Here is a 27,251-nt window from a genome sequence, read left to right on the forward strand (position 1 = left end):
GTACTGCTCAATCTCTCTCCTGCAGTTGAACATGTACTGCTCAATCTCTCTTCTGCAGTCTAACATGTACTGCTCAATCTCTCTCCTGCAGTTGAACATGTACTGCTCAATCTCTCCTCCACTCACACAGTCCGAGGGATGTCGGTATGTTTAAACAAGGACACAGCACTCTGTTACCTCAGCCTCCTTTCCCTCTCTCTACTTCAGAGAAACGGGATTTACATCAGCTTATATCCTGGCTCTGGGACTGTTCATTAGTGCTCCATTAAAACCACATGAACAATATAGTATAGTGCTATAGAAATAGATTAGACTAGACTTGACCTGTTTCCCTCCCTCTCTGCTTTCTCTCTCTCTCAGTTCATGCTTCCTTTCATCCCAGCTGTTTTTTTTCCTCGTCTTCCTCTCAGCCCCTGTAGTCTCTCCAGGGTCAAAGGTCATCAATAACATCAGTGTAAGATGACAGTCTAATCACATGGATGACAAGGTGAACTCCTGCAAAATGTCCTGCATGAAAGAAATCTGATTGTGTGTGTGTGTGTGTGTTCCCTCAACTAATGTGGTTCTGTCCGAACACACTCTGTGTGTCGGATCCCCAGATGGGGGGAATTAGGAGGGGTTGATGTAGAGAGATGAGACGGTGGAACAGCTTGCCATGAGAACAGCTATCAGGTAGTCACATTTTTACATCTTGAAGAAACAGCGGGAAGGCTTTTGGGGATACAGGCAGCACACAGATGCGTCTAACCAAGCTAGCTCGGTTTCAACGGGACCACCGCAGCAGGGGCCTGTGCTCATCACCCCGTTAAAAAACAAGTACACAATGTGGACGCCGCCTGTCACACAATAGAATGGAGGATTTGTCAAAACACAAAAGTTACGCATACCTGATTTAAAAAGGTATATTTCGTGAAACCTGAATTAAACAGTCTATGGGGAGACCTTAACAGTCTCTTAAGTTACAAGCAGCATATTGAACGCTGCCTGAGTTATTGACTTCTCGTCAAGTCAAGCAGCATAGCAAAACGCACTTACCCGGAGGAAAACTTATTCCGAGAAGAAACAGCGATGCACCCATAACGTTCCATAGCTCCATCGTGTAAACCGGAGACTTTGTCCCTGAGAGATTACGGGACTGTTTGCCGCATCAGGGGATGAAACGCGCCGCGCTGAGAGCTACGCATGCAGTGCTGCTGATGCGAGTCAGTCAGTGGAGTGTAGAAACGGTAATGGGTGAAGCGCGTGTGGCACCAAAGAGCGGGGCGCACAATGTGGCTAGTCGCGCACTCTCCACGAGTTCACGTACACTACGCATACCATATGAAGGCAAACTGTCAAAATTCGACACTCCGAATGCTATCCTGTTGTAACAGAAAGCAGAGCAGTTGTGATTGATAGGTTCTTATTAGGGGAAGCGTACGATTACAGGTGCGAAGATAATCCTTTGCTTTTGGCTACAACAAGGGATGAGTTACTGCGACACATCCTTATGGCTACATAATTTAACTATGCATAGGTGAGGAAGGCCGGGAAAGCTAAATAATTGAAGAGAACAGTGTTGCCTGTCTGAAAACAATACCTCAAACATAACGTTTTTCTCCGGTAGGTAGGTGCGGTTGTAAATGAGAAACATGACACTGACAATGAACCGGCTTCAAACTTTATTGTTAAAAACTGAATCATCATTATACTCATCACAAACATGCACAGCGCGCGGATACTCTCACCGGGAAAGGCACTGAGCGCGAGGGAAGCGTCAGTATTGCGCAAAGCACATACTGGGTCTGCTGCACACAAAACTATATCCCTTCCTCACAATGATGTTGAAAATAAATCGAGACTGTGTTGATGCAAGATGATTCACAGAAGCAGAATCCTTAAACAATAATATCATTGGGGTGTCTGGGAGAAAGAACCAAAGTGAAACATTTGCACTTAGGTACCAAGAGAAATATTCAATATTTCTATCGAAATATAATCAAGTGTGTTCTGTTCCATCTCTCCAGAACTCTGCATGTACACCTGATTTACAGGCAGACTAAATAAAAAAAGAACTACAAAAATAGAGATATCCCTTCTCATTTTACATTTTATCTAGATATCCTCTGGTATTCAAAATTGGGTCAAGCATTTGTACAAGATTAGAAGACTAAACGGCGGTTCCTCTGTTAGATCACGCCCCCCTCAACCAGACCACGCCCCCTCCACCAGTCCATGGAATGCCGTCTGCCTACCTTCTGACCCTTCCTGTCAGATTCAAACTTGAACAAAAAAGGGCATACTTCTGTGATGGATGTTAGAGCGTGATGTTTCGACATGTCTCTTTAAAATGGTCAGATGGTCTTACCAAGCAAGTCAAGCAGGACAAACGTTAATATTTAGACTGAATCTCTCTCTCACACGTACACGCACGCACGCACACACACACCTTGTCAAAGTACAAAAAAGCTATACAAAACATAATGGTCAAACCAAACCCTCCTGAAGTAACACACTTCGCAAACATACAGGAATTGAGGACTTTATCTGGTGTCTTTTCTTCAAAGTTTCAAACGACGTGGGTTCGTGCGCACCAACAGCCAATCACCTGCCAGTCCTGCTAGACAGTCCCCATCTCCACCTGGCTTCTTACAATCCTTTTTCGGTTGCCATAGGTACAGAGGTTTTGGGCGTGGCGGTTGCTAATAGGCTGACGATGATCTGCCTAAGGTATGATTGGGTGAGACCACGGAGCTCTTCCAGGGCGTAGTCCTCTGGCATGGGCAGGCGGTCTATGTGGGAGGCCAGGGGGAGGGCCCCGGGTTCGGATCCCCCCTCAGTGCCCGGGTGCAGACTAAGGACCACCCTCAGGATGTTGGCCACGCGCTTCGCCATCTCTGGAAGACCACAAGGACACGGAGGTAAGGGCCACACACACACACACACAAACAGGAATCCTAGTTCACATTCACATTTAGCAGACGCTCTTATCCAGAGCGACTTACAGTAAGTACAGGGACATTCCCCCGAGGCAAGTAGGGTGAAGTGCCTTAACCCAAGGACACAACGTCATTTGGCACAGCCGGGAAACAAAACTAGCAACCTTCAGATTACTAGCCCAATTCCCTAACCGCTCAGCCACCTGACTACGGGTTGGCAGTTTGCAGCGTGTGGGTAGTTAAGGGGCTTGTTTTGGTGGTGCAGCGTAAGACAAACCTGATTGGGCGAGGCGGTCTTTGGCGGTGCAACAAGGGAGCAGCTCTATCCTGCTGCACAGTGACGTCACTTCTGTGTGGAGCCGCTCCAGATCGTACCCTGCGCTGTCCATCTGGACACACACACACACGTGAGACCACAGTTGGCTATTCCATCTTTCAAACAAACTGAGCTGTTGTAAACAGCCAAGTCTATTTACAGAGTGAAGTTTGGAGATGTGTGGCAAGTCCACACACTGACAAGCATGTACACACACACACACACACACACACACACACACACACACACACACACACACACACACACACACACACACACACACACAGGGCTCAGATTACAGCCAGCACCGTCCCATCAGCAGAGCACTCAGACACAGATTACCACGGGATTAGAGCTGCACTTTACATGACGACATCTAAACACCAGTCAGGAGCAGAGATCTGTCAGTTTTTAACTGGGGATATTCCTAGAGAGGGTCACCGCTGTGTAGCTGACACTAAGACTCACAGTGAGATTCATAGCTTCACGCACGCACGCACGCACGCACACACACACCTCTTTCTCACCCCTCTCCCCCTCTACCTGCTGGATGGTGTGCAGGGTGTGGATGACCTGGATGTACTGCAGGTACACCCTGCCGGCCGTGTCCCAGTCCTGGATGACCGCACTGCGCTCAGGGACAGCCAGACCCTCCAGGAACTCCAGCAGGTAGTCGTGGTTCTCGTTGATGATACAGTCTGACACACACACACCAAGTCATATGAGGATGTGTATGCAGGTGTGTGTATACACAGGTGTGTATGTACTCTACCTGTGTGTGTCCCCTACCTGAGGCCAGGTGCTGGATGACCAGCCTGTGACACTGGTTCCAGTGTCCGGCCCTGTATAGGTGCAGCGCCTCCCTGTGGTGGTCGGCGTGACTGCGGGCGCGCGTGGCCTTGGCCTGGTGGAGCCACTGTTCCGGAACCATCAGGCGCTCCGTCAGGAAGCGTTCCTTCCTGCTCGACTCCTCCGTCTCCAGCAGGGGGCAGTGCAGCTGCAGCATCTCCCTCACAGCTCGCTCACGCAGCCTGGAACACACACAGCCTCAGGACCGGAGCAGGACCACCCACACCCACACACCCACACACCCACCCACACCCACACACACACCCACACACCCACACACCCACACACACCCACACACCCACACACCCACACACACACCCACACACCCCCACACACACCCACACACCCACACACCCACACACCCACACACCCACACACCCACACACACACACCCCCACACACACCCCCACACACACCCCCACACACACCCCCACACACACCCCCACACACACCCCCACCCACACACCCACACACACACACACACACACACACACACACACACACACACACACACACACACACACACACACACACACACACACACACACACACACACACACACACACACACACACACACACACACACACACACCCCCTACACCCACCCCCACCCCCACCCCCACCCCCACCCCCACCCCCACCCCTCTCTCTGGACTGAAGACCAACAACGTTTTTGGAGGCTAAGAATATTGATGCTGTGTGGTGTAACCCCCCCCCCCCTCCCCCTCCCCCTCCCCCCAGACAGAAGGCGTGCGGTACGTACGCGTGCTGGGGGATGTGCAGCAGCACGAACACGGCCATGTCCCACATCCCTGCAGCCTCCAGCTGGGCGGCGTAGCTGGCGTGCAGCAGGCCCTGCGGTGCTGGCCCCAGGTGGCTGTAGCGCAGCGCCTGCAGGACCCCCCACAGATGCCAGCTCAGGCGGTAGTCCAGACGACGCCAGCTCACTGTCAGAGGGTCCAGCAGCTGCTGCAGGCTGTAGTGTCTGTCGGGGGGGGGGGGAGGAGGATGGGACAGGGAAGGCATGCAGTAAAGGGCCCAGGCTGGATTCAAACCCTGGCCGCTGCTGTAAGGCCTCAAACTACATGGTAGGCTCACATGGTTGGCGCCCTGTAAGGTTCATTTAAAAGCAACCTTTCAAAATGAAAGTCTGTGTAGTGTACCGTGTAGACGGAGGTACCTGTTGCTGTAGAGCTTCAGCAGGTGGAAGCAGATGTCGTACAGTGGCCTCTTGACCCCTCCCTCCTCCTCCTCTTCCTCCATTTCAGGCTGTTCTGATTGGTCGATATAAGGGGGCAGGGGTGCGCAGGCGTACCTGGGACCTGCGTCAGAGCCCTGAGGAGGAGACAGGGTCAGACCGGGGTCAGAACGTGGTCAGACAGGGGCGGTGGGGGGTCTTAGATGAGCGCTGTGCGAGGGCGAGCAGGAAGACCTTACCTGGAAGGCGTCCTGGTACTTGGCGAGGGCGTCGGCGATGGAGGCAGTGGGCGGCAGCATGTACCACAGATGCACCGCCACGCAGCGTCTCCAGTCCAGCTGTGAACACACGTTCACCACGCAGTCTGTCGACTCCCACACCTGCACACACACACACACACACACAGTGAGCGAGGCCTCAGTCTTGCTAAACACCTGACTGTTGACACACACACACACACACACAGGAGTGCGTACAGGTTTGCCTGCGAGCAGGGTGAAGATGCGCAGCCTGTCCTCCTGCAGGAAGGAGTCTGTCTGCATCCTGTTCCAGTCGGCCAGCTGCAGCGCCAGCAGCTCCCTGCAGCCCTGAGAGCCCACGGCCTGGGACAGCAGCAGGGCGAGGCGGTGGTCCCCTGCTCACGCACACACACACACAGAGAGACACACACACAGACACACAGACACACAGAGAGACACACAGAGACACACACACAGACACACAGAGAGAGACACACACACACACAGAGAGAGACACACACACGTTAGCGTACAGTCCACATTCTCCTTTCAAATTCTTGTTCTCTTCATCCTGACCCAGCCCCCTCCCCTCTTCCCTCCCCCCCTCACCGCTCTCCTGGGCCAGCCTGCAGGCCTCGCTGACTCTCGTCCCTCCCCCCCTCACCGCTCTCCTGGGCCAGCCTGCAGGCCTCGCTGACTCTCGTCTCTCGTCCCTCACCGCTCTCCTGGGCCAGCCTGCAGGCCTCTTCCCTCCCCCCTCACCGCTCTCCTGGGCCAGCCTGCAGGCCTCTTCCCTCCCCCCTCACCGCTCTCCTGGGCCAGCCTGCAGGCCTCTTCCCTCCCCCCTCACCGCTCTCCTGGGCCAGCCTGCAGGCCTCGCTGACTCTCGTCCCTCCCCCCCTCACCGCTCTCCTGGGCCAGCCTGCAGGCCTCGCTGACTCTCTTCCCCGTCAGGTAGCTGAAGATGGCCTCCACATGACTCCCCTTCTGGCTCCGCCCCACTTCCTGTTCGATGGCAGGGGCGGCGCTGCGAGACAGCCAGGCTGAGAAGCCCCGCCTCCTCTCCAGCTGCTGCTCGTACTGGGACCCGCCCCCGGCCTCGACCTCGGCCTCAGCCTCTGTGTCTGGGGAGGCCAGCCGCCCCCACAGAGCCTCACACAAGGTCCACACCTGCTCCCAGTGGTCCAGCACAGCTACAGGGAAAGAGCAGGTACAGCTTAGTGCACTTTGACAGGCAGGGGGAGGAAGGGAGGGTGAGAGAGAGCGAGGCAGAGAGGGAGGGTGAGAGAGAGAGAGGCAGATAGGGAGGGTGAGAGAGAGAGAGGCAGATAGGGAGGCAGTTTGTGCAAACATGTGTGGGGGTGTGGGTGGTGCATGTATATGTATGTCTGTGTACATGTGTGGAGTGTGTCCTACCGTCGCCGGCCTCCGCCCCCTGCTGGAGCTCTGTGATCCAGGCAGCGTACTCATGCAGCGCGGCCACCCCTGCCTGGGGCTGGACCAAGGGGCAGGCCTCGTCTGTGGAGATGCTGCAGTGCTTCAGGCAAATCTCCAGGGGGCGCTGGTACACCTGCTGGCTGTCACCGGCCCCCGGCTCCACAGCAACAACCTGCTCCAGCACCACCTTGAAGGGGCTGTCTGACAACCTGGGAGGAGACACACCACAGAGACAGGAGATGGAGAGAGGGGGAGGGTGGGGGGAGGAGAGAGAGCAGGGGAAAAAGTGAAAGAATATCAATTAAGAGCAATTAAGAACTCAGCACCTCAGGCCTTTGAGAGTGTGTGTGTATACGTGTTTGTGTCTCCAGTCTCAGAGTGCATGCATACTTCTTGCTCCTGGCAGGTTTGGGCAGGAACCCAAACCCTCCAGCCCCCTCCCCCGGGGGGGCCAGGTCGCGGGCCCCGCCCAGCCGGTCTCCACAGTGGGCCAGAGTCCAGCCGGGGCCCCAGCCCACGCGGAACGAGCGGCCGGCAAACAGCGCCGCATCCATCAGCAGGCGGCCCTGGGGAAAGGAACACAGCTTCACTGATCCTGAACACAGCTTCACTGATCCTGAACACAGCTTCACTGATCCTGAACACAGCTTCACTGATCCTGAACACAGCTTCACTGATCCTGAACACAGCTTCACTGCTCCTGAACAAAGCTTCCCTACTCCTGAACACAGCTTCACTGCTCCTGAACACAGCAGAGGCTCTCCTGTCCCAGCTCATGAAAAACGTGATGTATACGTGAGGAAGTGGAGGGCCAAACCATCTCTGATACCCCTGTCTCCTCTCATATGACTGAGACGTACTGTGTGTAGTCAGAACGTTTCTCCAGGTGACAACAGGACTGACCTTGCCCAGAGTGACGGAGTTTTCCGAGGCCACGGGCCCCCCCAGCCTCCGGGCCCCCACGGTCCTGACGGGGGTCTCAGGGGCGGGGGAGGGCAGCAGGAAGGAGGGCCCCAGGGGGGGCCAGGGGGCCAGACGGGAGGCCTCGGGGCCGCCCCGGGACACCTTCTGAGGGAGCCCTCCTCCAGGGGCCAGGTCGGGCAGCTGGGAGAACAGAGAGGTGCTGAAGCGAGTCTGGAGAAGACCTCCGACTGTAAGGGAGAGAGACCCACACGACAGGAACACACATCAGTACTGTGTGTATATAGATGTATACACACAGTACTGTGTGTATATAGATGTATACACACAGTACTGTGTGTATATAGATGTATACACACAGTACTGTGTGTATATAGATGTATACACACAGTACTGTGTGTATATAGATGTATACACACAGTACTGTACTACAGTCCAAGCTAGGCAGAAATGTTTAAAAAAATATATCAACACACAAATACTTTTAAGAAATAATGAAATGTTCAGACTAAAATAAAATCATTGCACTTTTATTCTGTTGCACATACCGAAGATAAAAGAAATATTATTACAACAGTATTCATCTAAAAACTAGTGGGTGTATACAACTGTTGCACAGTCTTGTACATGTGCAGGAAGCATAAGGGTTTATGTACAAGTTCAATCCCAGAAAGGGAAAATCAAAGCCCTCTCTGGGGTCACGTACTCGAGGGTCTGCCCTGGGCCCCAGGCACCAGGATACGAGGGGAGTCCAGGGCACTCTTCCTCCCTGCCTGCTCATGGAACAGGTCCCCATCATCATCCTCAGCAAACAGAGAAGCCTTCATGATCTGGGAGGAAACGCACACCAGCAACACTGCCGTCAAGTACCACACAGGAATCTGTGTGTGTGTGTGTGTGTAAATGTGCTACCTGCAGGGTGTGTGTGTGCTACCTGCAGAGTGTGTGTGTGTGTGTGTTCGCTACCTGAAAGGTGTGTGTTCGCTACCTGCAGGGTGTGTGTGTGTGTGTGTGTGCTACCTGCAGGGTGTGTGTGTGTGTTCGCTACCTGCAGGGTGTGTGTGTGTGTGTTCGCTACCTGCAGGGTGTGTGTGTGTGTGTTCGCTACCTGCAGGGTGTGTGTGTGTGTGTGTGTGTGTGTGTGTGCTACCTGCAGGGTGTGTGTGTGTGTGCTACCTGCAGGGTGTGTGTGTGTGTGCGCGCTACCTGCAGGGTGTGTGTGTGTTCGCTACCTGCAGGGTGTGTGTGTGTGTTACCTGCAGGGTGTGAGGGTTGATCCCCAAAGACGAGGCGATCTGACTGGAAGCTGACAGGTGTTCCTGCTCCGCAGGGGTCCACACGCCCAGACGACCCCTGACCTCCTCCCCCTGAACACCCCCCTCCTCCTGCTCTTCCTCCTCCAGAGCGCTCTCTCCAGGGGCATCCTGGGTAATGTCCGCCATGTCGCTGTCCACTTCCGACACTCGGCTCATCAGCTCCAGCACTGCGGCCGTCTGATCTCCCGAAAACACACGCACACAGGCAACAGCATAGAAACACAGTTACGGGTCAGTGATCCATGCCTGTCTGAGGTGAGCAGGTGTGTGTATAAACCACAGAAGGTGGAGATCAGGCGTGTGTATAAACCACAGAAGGTGGAGATCAGGCTGAATAAGCCCAATGTGAGCCCTGCTCCAGTCCTTCACAGTTGACAGACCAGCCTGGGGAGGGGGGAGTCATATCGCATCCGTTTATTTCTGACCACGTTCACATCACATACAAAGTATTGCACACAAAGCCTCCTCATTGTAAGTAGGTTATACATGAAAGTTATAAAAGATATTTCCTAAAAATCATCAGAAAAGCTCAGAGTATACTCTTAATATAACTAATGACCGATATAACTCTTAATAAACAGAGGTGACTTCTGATCCTCAAGTCTAAGTTCAGGAAAAAGTGCATCACCTTTCGCTCACAATATAATAATCCTCATCCAGACAATTTAGGAAAGGTTTGCAAAAGACAAGAAACTCCTCTGTCTGAAGAATAACAGGTACATGACATAGCCGACATAAGTACATGCAGGTCTACCATAAAAATAGTGAGCAATTCATATGTCTAATAAACATTTAATTTTATCCAACTTATTTAAGCTAGTTAATCAGTTATCCACCTCAATGACCACACTTGAAACATATTTAAAATGTACATATGTAAATATTACATTCAAAAATATTTTTTTTGCTGTTGATTTGGTTGCGTTTTTTCAGATGTGTGTGTTCAGGACAGAAAAAACGGACTCTCCGGTTAGACACCTGCAGCAACCTTCAATGCAATTACAAAAATAAAGAATAGAATTTCTTCTACTTAATAAAAGGACAAAAAGATTATCCGCTGTTGTGTTAGGCTTGTTCTGTTCCGTGTGTGTGTGTGTGTGTGTGAGAGAGGAAGGAGCCCAACACACACGCACGCACGCACGCTGGTTCACACCAGTGAGGTTGTGTACTCTGCTGTTACAGCTTCCTCTGTGCAGGTCAGTGTAGTTGGGCGTCTCAGTCTACCTGAGCCTGTGGCGCCACCTGTTGCTGGGATGGAGGAAGCTGCTTCAGGCTGGCAGGAAGTGAGGTCGCCGTCTTCAGCTTCTTGGGGTCCACTTTGACGGGAAGCTCGTCATCCTCGTCAGAGTCCTGGAGGCCGTACTTGGAGAAGTGCGCCACCTGTGGAGAGAGAAGGAATTGTCAAATAAATAAATAAAATAGAAGTTTAACTATTATGGATATTTACTATTGAATCTATTCTATAATCACTATTAGCAAATATAATATAATGGTTGCATTTATTATACAATATAAGACAAATGTAAGAATACTTGATTTTTTAAATGCATCCTCTAGACTAGAATTAGAAAGGAACTGTGTGTGTGTGTGTGTGTGTGTGTATGTGGGGGTCAGATGGCTGAGCGGTTAGGGAGTTGGGCTATTAATCAGAACGTTGTTGGTTCGATTCCCAACCATGCCAAATGACATTGTGTCCTTAGGCAAGGCACTTCACCCTGTGAAGTGAAGGGAATGCCCCTGTACTTACTGTAAGTCGCTCTGGATAAGAGCGTCTGCTAAATGACTAAATGTAAATGTGTGTGTGCTTGCCCACCTCAAACACCCAGGAGCCGGTCTCTGGACGGTACTCCAGGAAGCGGGCTCCCTGTCTGCGCGATGCGTTCTCCAGCCGGCCCTCGTAGTTCATCCCTGACAGCCTGTCAGGGCTCTTAATCTGGGTGCAGCTCGTCTTGTCGTTAGGCCACACCCCATCCAGGGTCACCTCGGCACGCCTGGGAGGAAAAGAAGAGAAGAAGACACGAGTAACAGAAGAAGAAGACATGAGGAAGAGGAAAAGGAGGGATGCGGTAAAGAAGCTGTGGATCCCTGGATCCCTCCTGCCTCAGGGAGGATAGACTCAGTGCTGGATTGGAGCATACGCATGTCACTCACCTGTTAAGCCCCTCCCCCTCCGGAGGCTTGTTTTTGTCATCTGGGTAGATGATGACCTCCTTGCGTCTGAAGTGGACGATCTCGTCCAGGTTGAGCCCAGTCATGTTCACCAGTCCAGGGAAGAACACCGAGCCGTAGCCTGCAGACAGACACACAGCGACCAGGTGAGAGAGGCTTTCGGCAGGTCCGGAAGGTTCTCTCTGGACGTCAGGAGAGCAACATGAGACGAGAGGGGTCTGTACCTTTCCTGCCCACGGTAAAGTTCTCCACGACACACTCCCCGCTCTCATCAAGCATCTTGGCCAGCTCGTCCATGGAGGGGATGGTATAGTACCCCACCTTCCCCAGCACAATCCCTGAGAGACACCACAAGGGGCACACGTGTTAAACAGTGACTTCAACTGTGTATAACGTCACGAGGAGGTCAGAGGAGGTGTGTCGGGGGCGGGGCCTGACCTGCAGGGTGGGCGGGCTGCTGGGAGTCAGGCTCCTCCTCTCCTTCCTCCTGGACGGAGTCGTCTCCCAGGGAGATGTCCTCGCTGCTCACCTGGAGGGACAGGGACCAATCAGGGAGCTGAATCTGTACGACTACACCTCCAGATCTCCTGGACTACTCAAGGTGCATTCTCTGTTGTCTCCAAGGAGACTTCCTGTCCATTTCCTGTCACCGTGGAAACTCACCTCCAGGCCGTTCCTCCCCGCGGCCCCTGGCCTATGGGCATTGAGCTCTGAGATGGTGTCCTGCAGGGATTGGTTGGCCTGGCCCTGGGGGACGGGCTTGGCGATGGGATTGGTGTAGAACTTGGTGACCTCGGGGTCGTCCGCTCTTTCAGGCTCCACCTCTCTCACGTCATCGTCATCCTCCAGGCTGGCAGTAGCAGGACACAGTCAGCCCACTGAGCTGCCGCAGAAGCACTTAGGTGTGTGTGTGTGTGTGTGTATCTCTGTCTGACCTGAGTCCGTTGTGAGGGTACTCGGAGGGGGAGGCCAGGTCATCCTCTCTGCTGACAGGGCTGCTGTACAGGCTGCTGCCGTTCAGGTTCTTCAGAACCAGCTTCTTGATGCTCTTCCTGCCTCACACACACACACACACCATCAGCCAACACACACCCCCCACAGCATGCCTTCCTGCTCAGCCTGTGCAGGAGCAGAGCAGGTGTGATGTCCTGGATGTACCTGGGCATGAAGGCTCCGTTGGTGAGCGAGGGCTCGTCGTCGTCCAGCCCGTCAAACAGCTGGTTCTTGGAGGAGCCGGATGATGTCAGAGCTTTGGGGCGCACGCGTGTGGCGGGCCGGGGGGTCAGCTTGTAGTGAGTGGGAGTGGTCAGAGCCTTCTGGGCAGCCGGATTGGTCGGTTTCAGACGCTGTCAGGGACAAGGTAAGAAAAGAAAAAGGCTGTGTTCAAGCTGCATCAAGTATATCTGAAATGGACTTTCACTGCAGGCTGCCCCTGCCTGTTACCCCTGCCTACTGCCCCCGCCCGCCTCACCTCCTCCTTCTTCTTGGGGTCAGAGAGTGGGTTCCTGAAGAGGGGCGAGTCTCCGAAGGGGGAGTAGGTGAGAGCGTTGATCTGCTGTTGCAGCACAGCCTGCTGGGCTGCGGCCGCGTTGGGGTCTGTCAGCGCTGGGGGAAAAACACACCCCGTTACTATGGATACAACACCCCGTTACTATGGACACAACATCCCCATTACTAAGGACACAACACCCCCCTGTTACTATGGACACAACACCCCCGTTACTATGGACACAACACCCCGTTACTATGGACACAACACCCTCCGTTACTATGGACACATCACCCCCGTGTTACTAAGGACACAACACCCCCCCTTTACTATGGACACAACACACAGGCAGACTAGGGGTTCTTACCGACAGGCTGCTGTGGAGCTCCAAAGCCCAGCGTGCTGGCTCCCGTGCTGAACCCAGGGGCCCCGAACCCCCCCACCGTGCCCAGCGTGGCCCCCAGCTTGTTCTGGGTGTTGCCGAACAGTGAGGTCTGGCCCGCGCCCACAGCTAGCGACAACGAGCACCAGCGTTAGCATCGTTAGCATCGTTGCCACACTCCCAGACTACAGGCTAGTCCTCTCCACTGGACTCTGCTCCCTGAGCCGTACTTACCGGTTCCAAAGGCCGTCCCCAGCCCCGCGCCCAGGCCGCCGGGTGCAGCCTTGTTCCCAAACAGGCCTCCTGTCGCAGGGTTGGCTCCGAAACCTTCAACACATGGAGGAAAAACGAAATGATGATGTTACATATGCATCAGATTCATCTGTGTGTGTGTGTGTGTGGGGCGGGGGGTTCACAGTTAAATTACTGTTTCACATGACTTCAGGGTGTAAATCAGTGATCAGGCTGTTGTTGTTGTCAATCAGACAACTTAACACTTAAACCTGGAAAAATCCAGACTGCCCTCTGGTGGGCAACCGGCGTCAAGTGCAGCGCTTTCAGGACGTGCTGCAAAAACCAGTCCTCTGGTGAGCAAAACAAGAGGGACACATCCGGGGGGGGGTGAGAGAGTAGGACACTCACCGAAGGTGGACGGGTTTGTCCCTGTTCCCAGAGTGAGGGCAGGCTTGTTTCCAAACAGACCAGTGCCTGTCCCGAAGGAAGAGGCGCTGGTGGTGGTGGTGCCAAAACCAGCCGTCTTATTGCCAAACAGGTTCTGACAAGACAAGCGAACACACGTTAGTCTGCGTGACTACTACCCACACAAGAGACAGCTGGTCCATTTCCTGACACAGGATCTTTTCCAGCCATGAGGACGACTGGTTTACCTGTGCACCGGCGTTGCCGAAACCGGTGTTGGGTTGACCGAAGAGTCCGGTGGCAGCCCCAAAGCCAGTGGCAGTGCTGGTCTGAGCCGTGTTCCCAAACAGCCCCCCCGCCTGGGAGGCTGCGGTGTTCCCAAACAGCCCCTGGAGGAGGAGGCAACCTCATCACATGCTGACCCACACAACCTCATCACATGCTGACCCACACAACCTCATCACATGCTGACCCACACAACCTCATCACATGCTGACCCACACAACCTCATCACATGATGACCCACACAACCTCATCACATGCTGACCCACACAACCTCATCACATGATGACCCACACAACCTCATCACATGATGACCCACACAACCTCATCACATGATGACCCACACAACCTCATCACATGATGACCCACACAACCTCATCACATGATGACCCACACAACCTCATCACATGCTGACCCACACAACCTCATCACATGATGACCCACACAACCTCATCACATGATGACCCACACAACCTCATCACATGCTGACCCACACAACCTCATCACATGATGACATTTTTGGTTGTTCCAAATAACAAAACACTGATAGAGTTGTGTGTGTGTATGGGCTGTGATAGCTCACCATGCTGCTAGTGTTGGGCTGGCCCATGGTGCTGGTGTTACCGAAGGAGAAGCCTGTGTTGGGGGTGGCGGTGGGCTGGCCGAAGGGCTTGAACAGACTGGCAGCCTGCTGAGGTTGTTGCTGGGGCTGCTGCGTCTGGCCAAACAGACTGGTGGCTGCGAACCCTCCCGTACCTGAAGACAAGACACCGTTAAGCACATGGGTGTACCGGCACAGAGGCATTCACCTGGACTGGCTGGGTGTGGTGGGGGGGGTCTCACTGGGGCCGAAGGTGGAGGTCTTGGCCTGGCCGAAGGAGAAGCCTGTGTTGGTGGCTGTGGAGCCGAACAAGCCAGCTGCCGTGCTGGGAGGGGTCGCTGCGGCCGCCCCGAACAGCCCCCCTGCCCCGCTTGCCATCGGGGTGGTGGGACCCTTCCTCCCTGCCTGGTAGTCCTCCAGCCTCAGCTCCTACACACACACACACACACACACACACACACACACGGACACACACAGGCATTAAGAAGATGTTCTGGCACATTTCGAAAACCGTCAACATCAAAAGATACCAGCCACTTGCTATCAAAAGGTGTGAAGACAGGATTCTGATACTTTCCTTCAAAACACAGATTGGACGTGATGTCAGACATGCAAGTGAGACTTTTGGGATAACCCTGCTACCAGGCCGTACCTCTAGAGACTTGTTCTCGTATTCCTTCATGGCTGTGATACACTGGTGCTTGGTGTTGATACTGGTGGTCACCCCCCCTTTGACCATGGTGTCACTTCCTGTTGGAGGCTGGAGAGGACAGGAGGCAGGGGATTCATTGAGACCCAGAAGGTACAGAAATATGAATTCACGGCTCGCAAAAATATAACGTGAACACCGGTTTTTTGAAGGACTCTGAATACGGTCAAACTTACATTGAACTTGACGGTTGTGCCTGGCTGGGTGGCGGCAAAGCCGGTGTTACCAAACAAGGAGCTTGTTGCTGCTCCAAAGGGGTTGGAGTTGGTGTTGGTGGTGCCGAACAAGCCACCACTGGCGGTGCTGGTGCCAAATGCTAGGAAACAGGTCATATGTACAATGTCACCTTCAAAACTAAACGTTCCTAAATATGTACAGCATATACTGTGTACCTACTGTAGTTCATTGGGCTTCTATATTAGACTGGTAAAAAAATAAATAATTAACAATCGATCCATGACCCTCTATTTAACAAACTGTTTCAAGCAGATGGCTCTGCAGAGGCATTTTAGGCAACAACATAACACTACAATTCCTCAAAAGAATACCGGCATTATTACATCTCAGAATTCTAAGGCAGGAAAAGAATCCTAAATAACAAACGTTCCAAAACTAAACAGGAAACCAAGTAAGTCAAATAAGATGATGCCACTGACTGCCAAAGGAGGCTGGTTTGGCGGCCCCGAAGGCGTTGCTCGTCTGAGAGAACAGTCCACCTCCTCCGCCCGTGTTGGCGCTGCCAAACAAGCTGGACGTGGCACCACCGGCAGCACCGAAGCCAAACCCGCTACTGGTCGACGATGTCACCGGCTGACTGAACGTGCTGGAGCCAAATAGACCACCTGGGAGAGGCACACCAACGCCACAAAAGTCAGCTCACAAAAACATCAATCCCTCAAGCTAACATACTGTACGCTCACTTCCGCTCGCCTTTCTGACAGCCTCAAAAGCCCCGAATCCCAGGACTCTGGAAGACGCTGTTGAGTTTAATAACCCCAGAGAAAACCTGCCTCTACAAGGCCATGCGCGTCTGGATTTCTATCCTTCTCTGTGCGCTCTCAGGAGGGCCGTACAGTGTCCTCAGTCTACATGATCACACTTCCATTAAGAGCACAGTGCATGTGGAGGCCATGTTGGAACCGGGCTTCCCTCAGTGAACCTTACTGTGAAACCCCTTCTGCACCTCTTTCCATAGCAACACAGGAACTGTATAAGCCCAGGCTGCCCACCTGTGACAGCCGTTCAGCTCTGTGCGTGCGCTGCAGGCCATGCTTACCTCCTCTACCTGCACCAGTGTGGATTTGTTGTGGATTGGCTGTCATCACTTTTGAGAGAGTAAAGCATTACAGGGTGGAGTTAGACACACATATATTCAACCACCACAGATCACCATGACGACGAGCACAGCAGAACTCACCCTCAGACTCTACAGTTAGTGGCAGTGTGATCATGCAGGTTCACTGTTCAGGCAGTGCAAACGTGATGATTGGCAGGCCTATTTAGTCATTTAATGGTATGTGACACAAAGCCTGACAGTCATCATGTGACAAAGATCGAGACCCAAGTCATTGGCTTCTTCCGGTCAGGCAAACATTACACCAATGAAGGTTTACATTTAAGTAACTTTGTGGTTATTCAAAGTAAGACATCAAATCCACTTTTACTGACCCACTGCTTCTTCTGCTTGCTAATTGGCCAGGGTACTAGAGCAGTGGATCATCAGTCATAATATGTGATAAAAACTAAATATGTAAATGTGTATGTAAAATCACAAATAAGGCCTTCTAGTCACAAGGAAAAACCTCTCAGTAACACCCCAACAGTAGTTAACAATAAACACAAAATTACAGGTGATCAGTTCTTTGGTTGAAATGAGAGGATGTCATACATATCTGGGATGAGCAAACCTGGTTTATTCTGTGTTGCTCCAAAGAGCCCTCCTGTGTTGTTCGTTGCTCCAAAAGCAGAGGCACCAAAACCACCAGCCGCCCCAAAACCAGCATCTGCAACAAAAGAAACAGGATGTCAAAATCCCCTTCAGAGCCGCCTTTCAAGGCAAATTATATATAAAAAATGAATGAAAGCTAATAGTAAGCTACATGTAGGCTTTCAAAGACTGGGAACCTTGTTGCAACTTACTTTGCTGACCAAAGGTAGACGAAGTCCCAAATCCACCGGTACCTCCACCGAAGGGAGCACCAAACGACTTGTTGAACATCTTCTGTAACTAGTTGGACTGCATATGTCTGCTTGAGAAACATGGAGAAAACAACAAACGTAGCATTTCTTCACTTCAATTCAGTCATAAAATAATTCTTAGAAATCCTTTTATTAAACGATTGCACTAGCAGAAAACTAACTAGCTCAACAAAGCTAGTTTACCAAACACTTTATTCGTTAACATAGCTAGTCTAGCTCGGAGACATCAAAACGTTTAAGCAATATCAATAAGTAATTCACTAATTAAGTACATTAACCCACAACATAATAATCGAAACTGACTAAATCTTCATATAACATGGGCGCAAGGGTATCTCGTATGACTAAAATCCCTATGATAGCTAGCTAGCCTGCTGTAGTGTTCAAATAGCTAAATGCCCAGCGAGATTGAGCCAGATTAGACCGGTTAACATAGTGCTACATCTGCCTTATTTGACCTAAATCGAAGAAGGTGCTAAATTCGCATGTGAAAGACCACTTACCTCAATAGTTAGCTAGCTAACCAACCTTATTCCAAACCATGTGTAGCTAGCTAGCCAACAAGCACGCAATTTCTCGGACAGTTCATAACAGTTCTTGCATTGGCGAGTCTATTTGTCTAGCTTGTCAGTCTGGCTAAATTGACATCGTTGTCATATTACAAATAAACGTCAACAATATGAAGTGAACGGAACAAAAACTCGATGTATAACTTTGATTGGCTTGCTAACCTGACTGTAGCTATGCATTACGAACTGTGTGAAGTGTTCTTGTTCATGTTCTTAGTATATTGCTAGCTCTAGCTAGACTAGTAGATAGCCTAGCTACCTAGCAAGTACTGTAAAAGGCTAGCTAGTATTAGTAGACTGTCGTCATATTGTATTTACAACTGAGCTACCATGAAAGCAGTTTGATCCAAGTTAAAATGTTAGCTAGCTTGATAGATAGATACAGGAAATTATTTTGCACAAGTATACAACTCCACAGCTGGCTAACGTTAACTTAATTAGAGGAATCCAGTAAATGAGTATTTCATCTGTCGCCGGGCCTAGTACATACCTAGCTAGCTAGCTCTAGCTTTCTGACGCAAGTTAGCTAGTGCTATCCAACTTACGCTAGTGGCACTAGCTTGTTTATTTACTAGTTGCCAAAGTAGCACTCACCGTAAGTGTTTTGCCGTCGTATTACTCGACTTGTGATTCACTCAAAATACAGCCAAAATAAGCTCGTGATATTGTCTAGTTACCCACAGGTGTGCGATCGGGTTGGGAGATTTTTCTATGCCTAGCAAGCTAATTGTTGCTAATGCGAAGCACAACGCGGAGGGAAACTGTGGCGGTAAGAGATGATAAGACCATGAACGTCATCACGTCGTAGACAGTTTTGAGTTACTTCACTCGTTTCAATGATCCCGGGCCAGAGACGACACAGACATTACATGAATCAATACAGTATGAATCCACCGATTTATTCCAAGAAAATCACAAACAAACTTTTAACATTTACATCAAGGAGTAACGCACTTGCAGCCCTACTATTAGGTCAGACGGTTGGAATTATCCGTTGTTATTAATACAATAGCGTGTATCCCAAAATTATGTTGACAGAGAGACACAGAGAAAATAACCTCTAAATGGAACTGAATGATCGACTTAAATGAACTGTTGCGTAATGATTACAGAAATGGTGAAGACTCATGGAAATCAGCACTACTGTGCACAGCGTCTAGATACAGTATGAATGCCAACCATTTTGTTTCAAGTTTGCAGCACATCAACATTAGTAAGAACACCAAAGAGACTATTAAAGCAGATAAGTCCCTCCTTTATTATATTATACATTTGCATGATTTCACAGATATGTCAGAATCAGAAAGGGATTTATTCGCCATGAAAGTTTGCACAGACAAGGAATTTGCTTTGGCAAGAAGGTGCATACATTAAACATATAGGAATCTTACATTTAAAAATATGGTCTAACTATACTAAGGATACATGAACTAGCAATACTAAGTGTAAATATGGGCTTCTGATGTTTATAAATGTATTACTTCTTTGCTCCACTTTATCCAATTCATGTTTGTCTGACAGTTCCTTCCATTTAGCCAGGAGTGTTGAACCAACATCAGACACTGGTCCCTTGAAAATGGGCCCTTAAAAAAACACATTTTTTGAAGTTTGTCAATCTTATCAAATGCCTAATTGTTCCATTGCCATACAAAGTATTTGTATTTATTAAGCATAAAGACCATGATAAATGTCATTTCCATTTCAGCAATGTGGCCCTCAGTGTTTATCTGTTGTTAAACTGGGCCCACCTGTCCAGAGAGCACACCTGAGGTGGTGCAGGAATACAAGTCTGATGGTTTGGTCTCTCAGACCATATATCAGACTGCTCAGGCACCTAGGCAAGGTTACAATGAATATAAAGAAAATATAACCAACAACTAACCTTGCAGTTCGATTCAGTGTTCCAAGTCTGTATATATATCCCATTAGTATACCGGAAAGAGAGGTGGAGAGACACAGAAGCAGCTGAATCATATGCAGCAGAACTGTGTTGCGGGCTTTTGTGGTTGAGGCTTTGTCTGAGGAAGCAGATCTGGCTACTGTCGTCACACCAAAGTAGGAGCACAATATTACGATACCCACAGATGTAAAAGTGACAGCCGTTAAGGCTTTATCATATTCCTGTGATACTGTACTGTAGAAAAGTGCGTCCATAGCACAGAATTGCTGCATTATCTGATCAGCAGAAAATGTCTCATACAGAACCAGAAGAATTAACCGTATCAGCGGGTTGATGCTGGAGAGAGCCCACACCACAGCAATAGACACACCTGTGTTCTTGACGGTGATGATGGCAGAGTGCCTCAGTGGGAAGCAAACAGCCACATACCTCTCCAGTGACATCACCGCCAGGTTCAAGGGAGACACAGCAGTCACAGTGATAGTTATCAAAACAATTATTGCACATGTATAGTGAGTCAGAAACACTGGAGGTAGAGACAAGATCAAGAGCAGTTGACCCATTGCCAACTGGAAGGTGTCAGCGAAGAGCAGATTATACAGGAGAAGGTATCGAGGGGTCTCTCTAAAGACTGACTTGCTCCTCAGAGTGAACAACATGATGCCATTGATGTAAAGGAAGACAATAGATGGAAACACACAGAAAGCTCCATAAAGTCCTTTCACCAGATAAACCTGAAACATATCGGGCATTGTGATGTTGATTTGCTGTCCTGTTGAATTTGACATGTTTGAGGTAAATCTGAAGAGAAAAATAGATTATTTGTCATGTTAGAAAACATCAGCACATATTTCTTGACAACTTGAACAAGGCTTATTAGGGCTGACAATACTATTTTTTTAAAGAAATGTTCTGTTACTTTAATGCATGATAAATTCTTAAACCACTTCACATTTGGTAAAAATAATTATTGTCCTTCTCAAATACAGTTTAAGATAGAAAAATAGACCCATAATAATTACCACATAGATCCTGGTCTTCTGTCATCAGCATCACACAACTAAAATGAGGTAAAATAAATACATTTGTACAAATGTCTTTATAAGATGATTCTAACTGTGGGTTCTCACCTTGCTGGCTCACGAACAATCATTCAACGTGATTACCTTAATGTCTTCACTTCACATGATTACAGGTGTTTAAATACCCTGACCTCCAGTTGGTTCAACCATGACTTGTTGCGATTAAGTCAATATTTACTAGTAATGAATCCCTAATGAATTTCTAGGATGATGTCACATTTGAATGTGTATTAATGAGGGGACAGGGGAGTGTATCAGTCTTCTTGAAAACACCCCAAGCAGCTGGTCCCATCAGTGCTGTGTGTCCCATTGGTTTCAAGTCAAAATGAACTGGTCAAACTGGACCAGCCAAGCGCAACTCTTCTTGTAGTACCAAAGCTTTTTCTGACCCAAACTGTACTATGTCTGACCCCTGCTGCCCACACCATCTAATTAACCCCTGCTGCCCACACCACCTAACTAACTCCTGCTGCCCACACCACCTAACTAACCCCTGCTACACACACCACCTAACTAACCCCTGCTACACACACCACCTAACTAACTCCTGCTACACACACCACCTAACTAACCCCTGCTACACACACCACCTAACTAACCCCTGCTACACACACCACCTAACTAACCCCTGCTACACACACCACCTAACTAACCCCTGCTACTCACACCACCTAACTAACTCCTGCTGCCCACACCACCTAACTAACCCTTGCTACACACACCACCTAACTAACCCCTGCTGCCCACACCACCTAACTAACCCCTGCTACACACACCACCTAACTAACCCCCTCTCTGACCATAGACAACACAGACATGACATGAATCAATACTGTAGGAATCCACCGATTTATTCCAAGAAAATTACAAACAAACTTTTAAAGTTTGAATCAAGGAGTAGCACACTTTCTGTCCTACTAGTTGGTCAGATGGTTGGAATTATCCGTTGTTATTAATACATTAACGTGTATCCCAAAATGATGTTGATATTGTCCAAATCAGCAATAAATATCAAGATCATGAAGAACATCCAGCAGACAACAGGGAGCAAACAACCTCTAAATGGAACTGAAAGATCTACTTAGATGAACTGTTGCGTAATGATTACAGAAATTATGAAAACTCGTGGAAATCAGCACTACTGTGAGGAGTTCATGAGGAGACTTTCTTGTTGAGGAGACTAAAGAAGTTTGGCAAGGACTCAGTCCTCCTCACTAACTTCTACAGATGCACTGTAGAGAGCATTCTGACTGGTTGCTTCACAGTGTGGTATGGGAGCTGCACAGACAGGGAATGCAAGGCCCTACGTAGTGTTGTCAGGTCTGCTGAGTTCATCATTGGCAGGAAGCTCCCAGCCCTACATGACACCTACCAAACACGATGCCTCAGGAAATCTGGCAGGATTCTAAGAGACTGTTACCATCCATCCTTTAGTATTTTTACCCCGTTGCCTTCTGGCAGGTGATACTGAAGCATTTGGTCTCACACACGCAGACTGGACTACAGTTCCTTTCCAAGGGCCATCAGGCTTCTGAATGGACACTGATATGGACACTGATACACTACTCACTAGCCACTTTACGCACTGTCACTTTCAGATACTGGTTGCACTATCGGCAGTAATGCACTATTGTACTTCACTTGTCTTTGGTTAGCATAGGTTTATAAGGTTATTTCAGCTACTGGTTGCACTTTCAGCAGTAATGCACTATTGTACTTCACTTGTCTTTGGTTAGCATAGGTTTATAAGGTTATTTCAGCTACTGGTTGCACTATCAGTAATATTGCACTATTGTACTTCATTTGTCTTAGGTGAGTATAGGTTTACAAGGTTAGTATAGGTTATTATGTTTATTATTATGTGTATTTAGAGGTTTAGTATAATGTATTGAATACGGTATATTATTGTATATTAGGAGGTTTATTATATTTTTGCTTTCATAGATGTAATCTATGTTCTGTGTACTTATGTGTTATGTTATGCCAGGTTGCTTTGCGTTGTCTTGTCCTAAGAATTTGAGTGCCCAGTCTGACCCTGTGTTGTTCTGTGCATCTGTTAATAAAAGACTTAAACTGAACTTGAACTAAAGCCATGGAAACCTGTAGTCAATTTCAGATAGATGCAACATGAATACAAACAATTTAGTTTCAAGTGTGCAGCACATCAAAATGAGTAAGAACTCCAAAGAGACAATTAAAGCAGATAAGTCCCTCCTTTATTATATTATACATTTGCATGATTTCACAGATATGTAAATATGACCTTCTGATCTTTATTAATGTGTTACTTTTTGTTCCACTTTATCCAACTCATGCCTGTCTGACAGCTCCTTCCATTTAGCCAGGAGTGTTAAAACAACATCAGACACTGGTCCCTTGAAAATAGTCCCTTCAACAAACACCATTTTTTTCAAGTATGTTGATCTTATCAAATTTCTAATTGTTCCATTGCCATACAAAGTATTTGTATTTATTAAGCATAAAGACCATGATAAATGTCATTTCCATTTCAGCAATGTGGCCCTCAGTGTTTATCTGTTGTTAAACTGGGCCCACCTGTCCAGAGAGCACACCTGAGGTGGTGCAGGAATACAAGTCTGATGGTTTGGTCTCTCAGACCATATATCAGACTGCTCAGGCACCTAGGCAAGGTTACAATGAATATAAAGAAAATATAACCAACAACTAACCTTGCAGTTCGATTCAGTGTTCCAAGTCTGTATATATATCCCATTAGTATACCGGAAAGAGAGGTGGAGAGACACAGAAGCAGCTGAATCATATGCAGCAGAACTGTGTTGCGGGCTTTTGTGGTTGAGGCTTTGTCTGAGGAAGCAGATCTGGCTACTGTCGTCACACCAAAGTAGGAGCACAATATTACGATACCCACAGATGTAAAAGAGACAGCAGTGAAGGCTTTCTCATATTCCTGTGATACTGTACTGTAGAAAAGTGCGTCCATAGCACAGAATTGCTGCATTATCTGATCCGCAGAAAATGTCTCATACAGAACCAGAAGAATTAATCGTATCAGCGGGTCAATGCCGCAGATGGCCCACACCACAGCAATAGACACACCTGTGTTCTTGACGGTGATGATGGCAGAGTGCCTCAGTGGGAAGCACACAGCCACATACCTCTCCAGTGACATCACCGCCAGGTTCAAGGGAGACACAGAAGTCACAGTGATAGTTATCAAGACAATTATTGTACATGTATAGTGAGTCAGAAACACTGGAGGTAGAGACAAGATCAAGAGCAGTTGACCCATTGCCAACTGGAAGGTGTCAGCGAAGAGCAGATTATACAGGAGAAGGTATCGAGGGGTGTCTCTAAAGACTGACTTGCTCCTCAGAGTGAACAACATGATGCCATTGATGTAAAGGAAGACAATAGATGGAAACACACAGAAAGCTCCATAAAGTCCTTTCACCAGATAAACCTGAAACATATCAGGTATTGTGATGTTGATTTGCTGTCCTGTTGAATTTGACATGTTTGAGGTAAATCTGAAGAGAAAAATTGATTATTTATTGCGTTAGAAAACACCAGCACATATTTCTTGCCAACTTGACTAAGGCGTATTAGGGCTGACAATACTATTGTTTTAGAGAAAAGTTCTGTTACATGTTCTGTTAAATGCATGATAAATTCTTAAACCACTTCACATTTGGTAAAAATAATTATTGTCATTCTCAAATACAGTTTAAAATGAAAATTAACTCATAATAATTACCACATAGATCCTGGTCTTCTGTCATCAGCATCACACAACTAAAATGAGATAAAATAAATACATTTGTACAAATGTCTCTATGTGACGATCCTAACTGTGGGTTCTCACCTTGGTGTCTGACAAACAATCATTCAACGTGATTACCTGAATGTCTTCACTTCACATGATTACAGGTGTTTAAATACCCTGACCTCCAGTGAGTACAACCATGACTTGTTGCGATGATGTCAATATCAACAAGCAATGAATCCCTGATGAAGTTCTAGGATTATGTCACATTTGAATGTGTATTAATGAGGGGACAGGGGAGTGTATCAGTCTTCTTGAAAACACCCCAAGCAGCTGGTCCCATCAGTGCTGTGTGTCCCATTGGTTTCAAGTCAAAATGAACTGGTCAAACTGGACCAGCCAAGCGCAACTCTTCTTGTAGTACCAAAGCTTTTTCTGACCCAAACTCTACTATGCCTGACCCCTGCTGCCCACACCACTTAACCCCTGCTACACACACCACCTCACTAACCCCTGCTGCCCACACCACCTAACTAACCCCCTGCTACACACACCACCGAACTAACCCCTGCTACACACACCACCTCACTAACCCCTGCTGCCCACACCACCTAATTAACCCCTGCTACACACACCCTCTAACTAACCCCTGCTGCCCACACCACCTAACTAACCCCTGCTACACACACCCTCTAACTAACCCCTGCTGCCCACACCACCTAACTAACCCCTGCTACACACACCACCTAACTAACCCCTGCTGCCCACACCACCTAACTAACCCCTGCTGCCCACACCACCTAACTAACCCCTGCTGCCCACACCACCTAACTAACCCCTGCTGCCCACACCACCTAACTAACCCCTGCTACACACACCACCTAACTAACCCCTGCTGCCCACACCACCTAACTAACCCCTGCTACACACACCACCTAACTAACCCCTGCTGCCCACACCACCTAACTAACCCCTGCTACACACACCATCTAACTAACCCCTGCTGCCCACACCACCTAACTAACCCCTGCTGCCCACACCACCTAACTAACCCCTGCTGCCCACACCACCTAACTAACCCCTGCTGCCCACACCACCTAACTCAGTGGTTCTCAATCCTGGTCTTTGGGACCCCCTGCCCTGCATGTTTTAGATCAGGGGTTCCCAATCCTGGTCCTCGGGCCTCCCTGCCCTGCATGTTTTAGGTGTTTCCTTGTTCCAACACACCTGATTCAAATGAATGGTCGTTAGCAGGTTTCTGCATAACTAGATAACGACCCATTCATTGGAATCAGGTGTGTTGGAGCAGGGAGACATCTAAAACATGCAGGACAGGGAGGCCCGAGGACCAGGATTGGGAACCCCTGTTTTAGATATTTCCCTGCTCCAACACACCTGATTCAAATTCATGGGTCGTTATCAGGGGCATTTATTTGAATCAGGTGTGTTGGAGCAGGGAAATATCTAAAACATGCAGGGCAGGGGGTCCCGAGGACCAGGATTGAGAACAACTGACCTAACTAACCCCTGATGCTACACACACCACCTAACTATCCCCTGCTTCACACACCACCTAACTATCCCCTGCTTCACACACCACCTAACTAACCCTGGTGTCCACACCACCTAACTAACCCTGCTGCCCACACCACCTAACTAACCAGAAAAATGTGACAGAGGACCTTGTCCCTTCTTTTTAAAGTCCCTAAACAATTTTTTTTATATACTTCACTCTCTAATCCAATGGTTCTCAACCCTGGTCCTGCACGTTTTAGACATTTCCCTGTTCCAACACACCTGATTCAAATGACTGGTCGTTAGCAGGCTGCTGCATAACTAGATAATCATGGGCAAACTTCAACCACGTCCACATCTGCCAATAGTTCCTCAGGAGATGCCGATTGGTCAGAACCACTGTGATTATAGTGCAAACGGATAACTTTGAACTGGGCAAGATGGTTTCTCGCAAGGTCAGCCAATCTCCCTCCTTCCCCCCAAAAGTGTTTCACAATATTGCTGACACAGGAACTTCTCTAATTACACTAATTAATGAGACAAACATTGAGGTGCATGGTGTATCCGGTATCTTGTATTGAGTTGTTGTTTATCCTGATTCGGTCCCTATCCCCTCATTATCAAGCATTAATATTTAATGTTGTAGTTCAGAACTGAAGCATCCCTTGAGCTTTCATTAAAGTTCTTAGTAAATGTTGACATCATTGATGTACTATTGCATGGTTTTCTACACAGCAGCAGTTCACCTGTTTGTCAGTTGGGATCTTTTTGAATGT

The 27,251-nt window shown here is 48.9% G+C and overlaps 3 protein-coding genes across 5 annotated transcripts; all 3 read right to left on the reverse strand.

Annotated features, from left to right (window-relative positions):
* Positions 1 to 1,644: 1,644 nt before the first annotated feature.
* On the reverse strand, positions 1,645 to 19,019 carry nup98 (nucleoporin 98 and 96 precursor). 3 transcript variants are annotated; one of them, XM_084698062.1, is made up of 36 exons: positions 18,828 to 19,019; positions 17,605 to 17,711; positions 17,373 to 17,468; positions 16,742 to 16,789; positions 16,122 to 16,307; positions 15,642 to 15,781; positions 15,409 to 15,516; positions 14,999 to 15,185; positions 14,739 to 14,911; positions 14,122 to 14,262; positions 13,877 to 14,009; positions 13,469 to 13,561; positions 13,220 to 13,363; positions 12,835 to 12,968; positions 12,522 to 12,709; positions 12,299 to 12,415; positions 12,027 to 12,213; positions 11,802 to 11,892; positions 11,588 to 11,701; positions 11,346 to 11,484; positions 11,008 to 11,185; positions 10,419 to 10,574; positions 9,135 to 9,371; positions 8,585 to 8,708; positions 7,861 to 8,108; positions 7,348 to 7,523; positions 6,937 to 7,166; positions 6,426 to 6,713; positions 5,758 to 5,915; positions 5,521 to 5,661; positions 5,264 to 5,418; positions 4,847 to 5,068; positions 4,024 to 4,265; positions 3,778 to 3,932; positions 3,196 to 3,307; positions 1,645 to 2,876 (listed from the first exon to the last, which is right to left on the reverse strand). In XM_084698062.1, the coding sequence occupies exons 2-36, from the start codon at positions 17,681 to 17,683 to the stop codon at positions 2,629 to 2,631; spliced, it is 5,568 nt and encodes a 1,855-aa protein (XP_084554188.1). In that variant the 5' UTR covers positions 17,684 to 17,711; positions 18,828 to 19,019; the 3' UTR covers positions 1,645 to 2,628. The 3 variants fall into 3 exon arrangements, with proteins under 3 accessions (XP_084554188.1, XP_084554189.1, XP_084554190.1); XM_084698063.1 differs by having other exon boundaries at positions 17,605 to 17,714; XM_084698064.1 differs by lacking the exon at positions 16,742 to 16,789.
* Positions 19,020 to 19,873: 854 nt separating this feature from the next.
* LOC146287743 (odorant receptor 131-2-like) lies at positions 19,874 to 20,921 on the reverse strand. Its single transcript, XM_084698420.1, has one exon. It carries the CDS (start codon positions 20,919 to 20,921, stop codon positions 19,950 to 19,952), a length of 972 nt encoding a protein of 323 aa, XP_084554546.1. The 3' UTR covers positions 19,874 to 19,949.
* A 2,818-nt stretch (positions 20,922 to 23,739) lies between these two features.
* LOC146287744 (odorant receptor 131-2-like) lies at positions 23,740 to 24,711 on the reverse strand. The gene has a single exon (XM_084698480.1). The coding sequence runs from the start codon at positions 24,709 to 24,711 to the stop codon at positions 23,740 to 23,742; it is 972 nt and encodes a 323-aa protein (XP_084554606.1).
* Positions 24,712 to 27,251: the final 2,540 nt, after the last annotated feature.

This window comes from Hypomesus nipponensis, chromosome 5, assembly GCF_054491055.1.
Source record: "Hypomesus nipponensis isolate SF chromosome 5, ASM5449105v1, whole genome shotgun sequence".
In the NCBI taxonomy this organism is placed as follows: Eukaryota; Metazoa; Chordata; class Actinopteri; order Osmeriformes; family Osmeridae; genus Hypomesus; species Hypomesus nipponensis.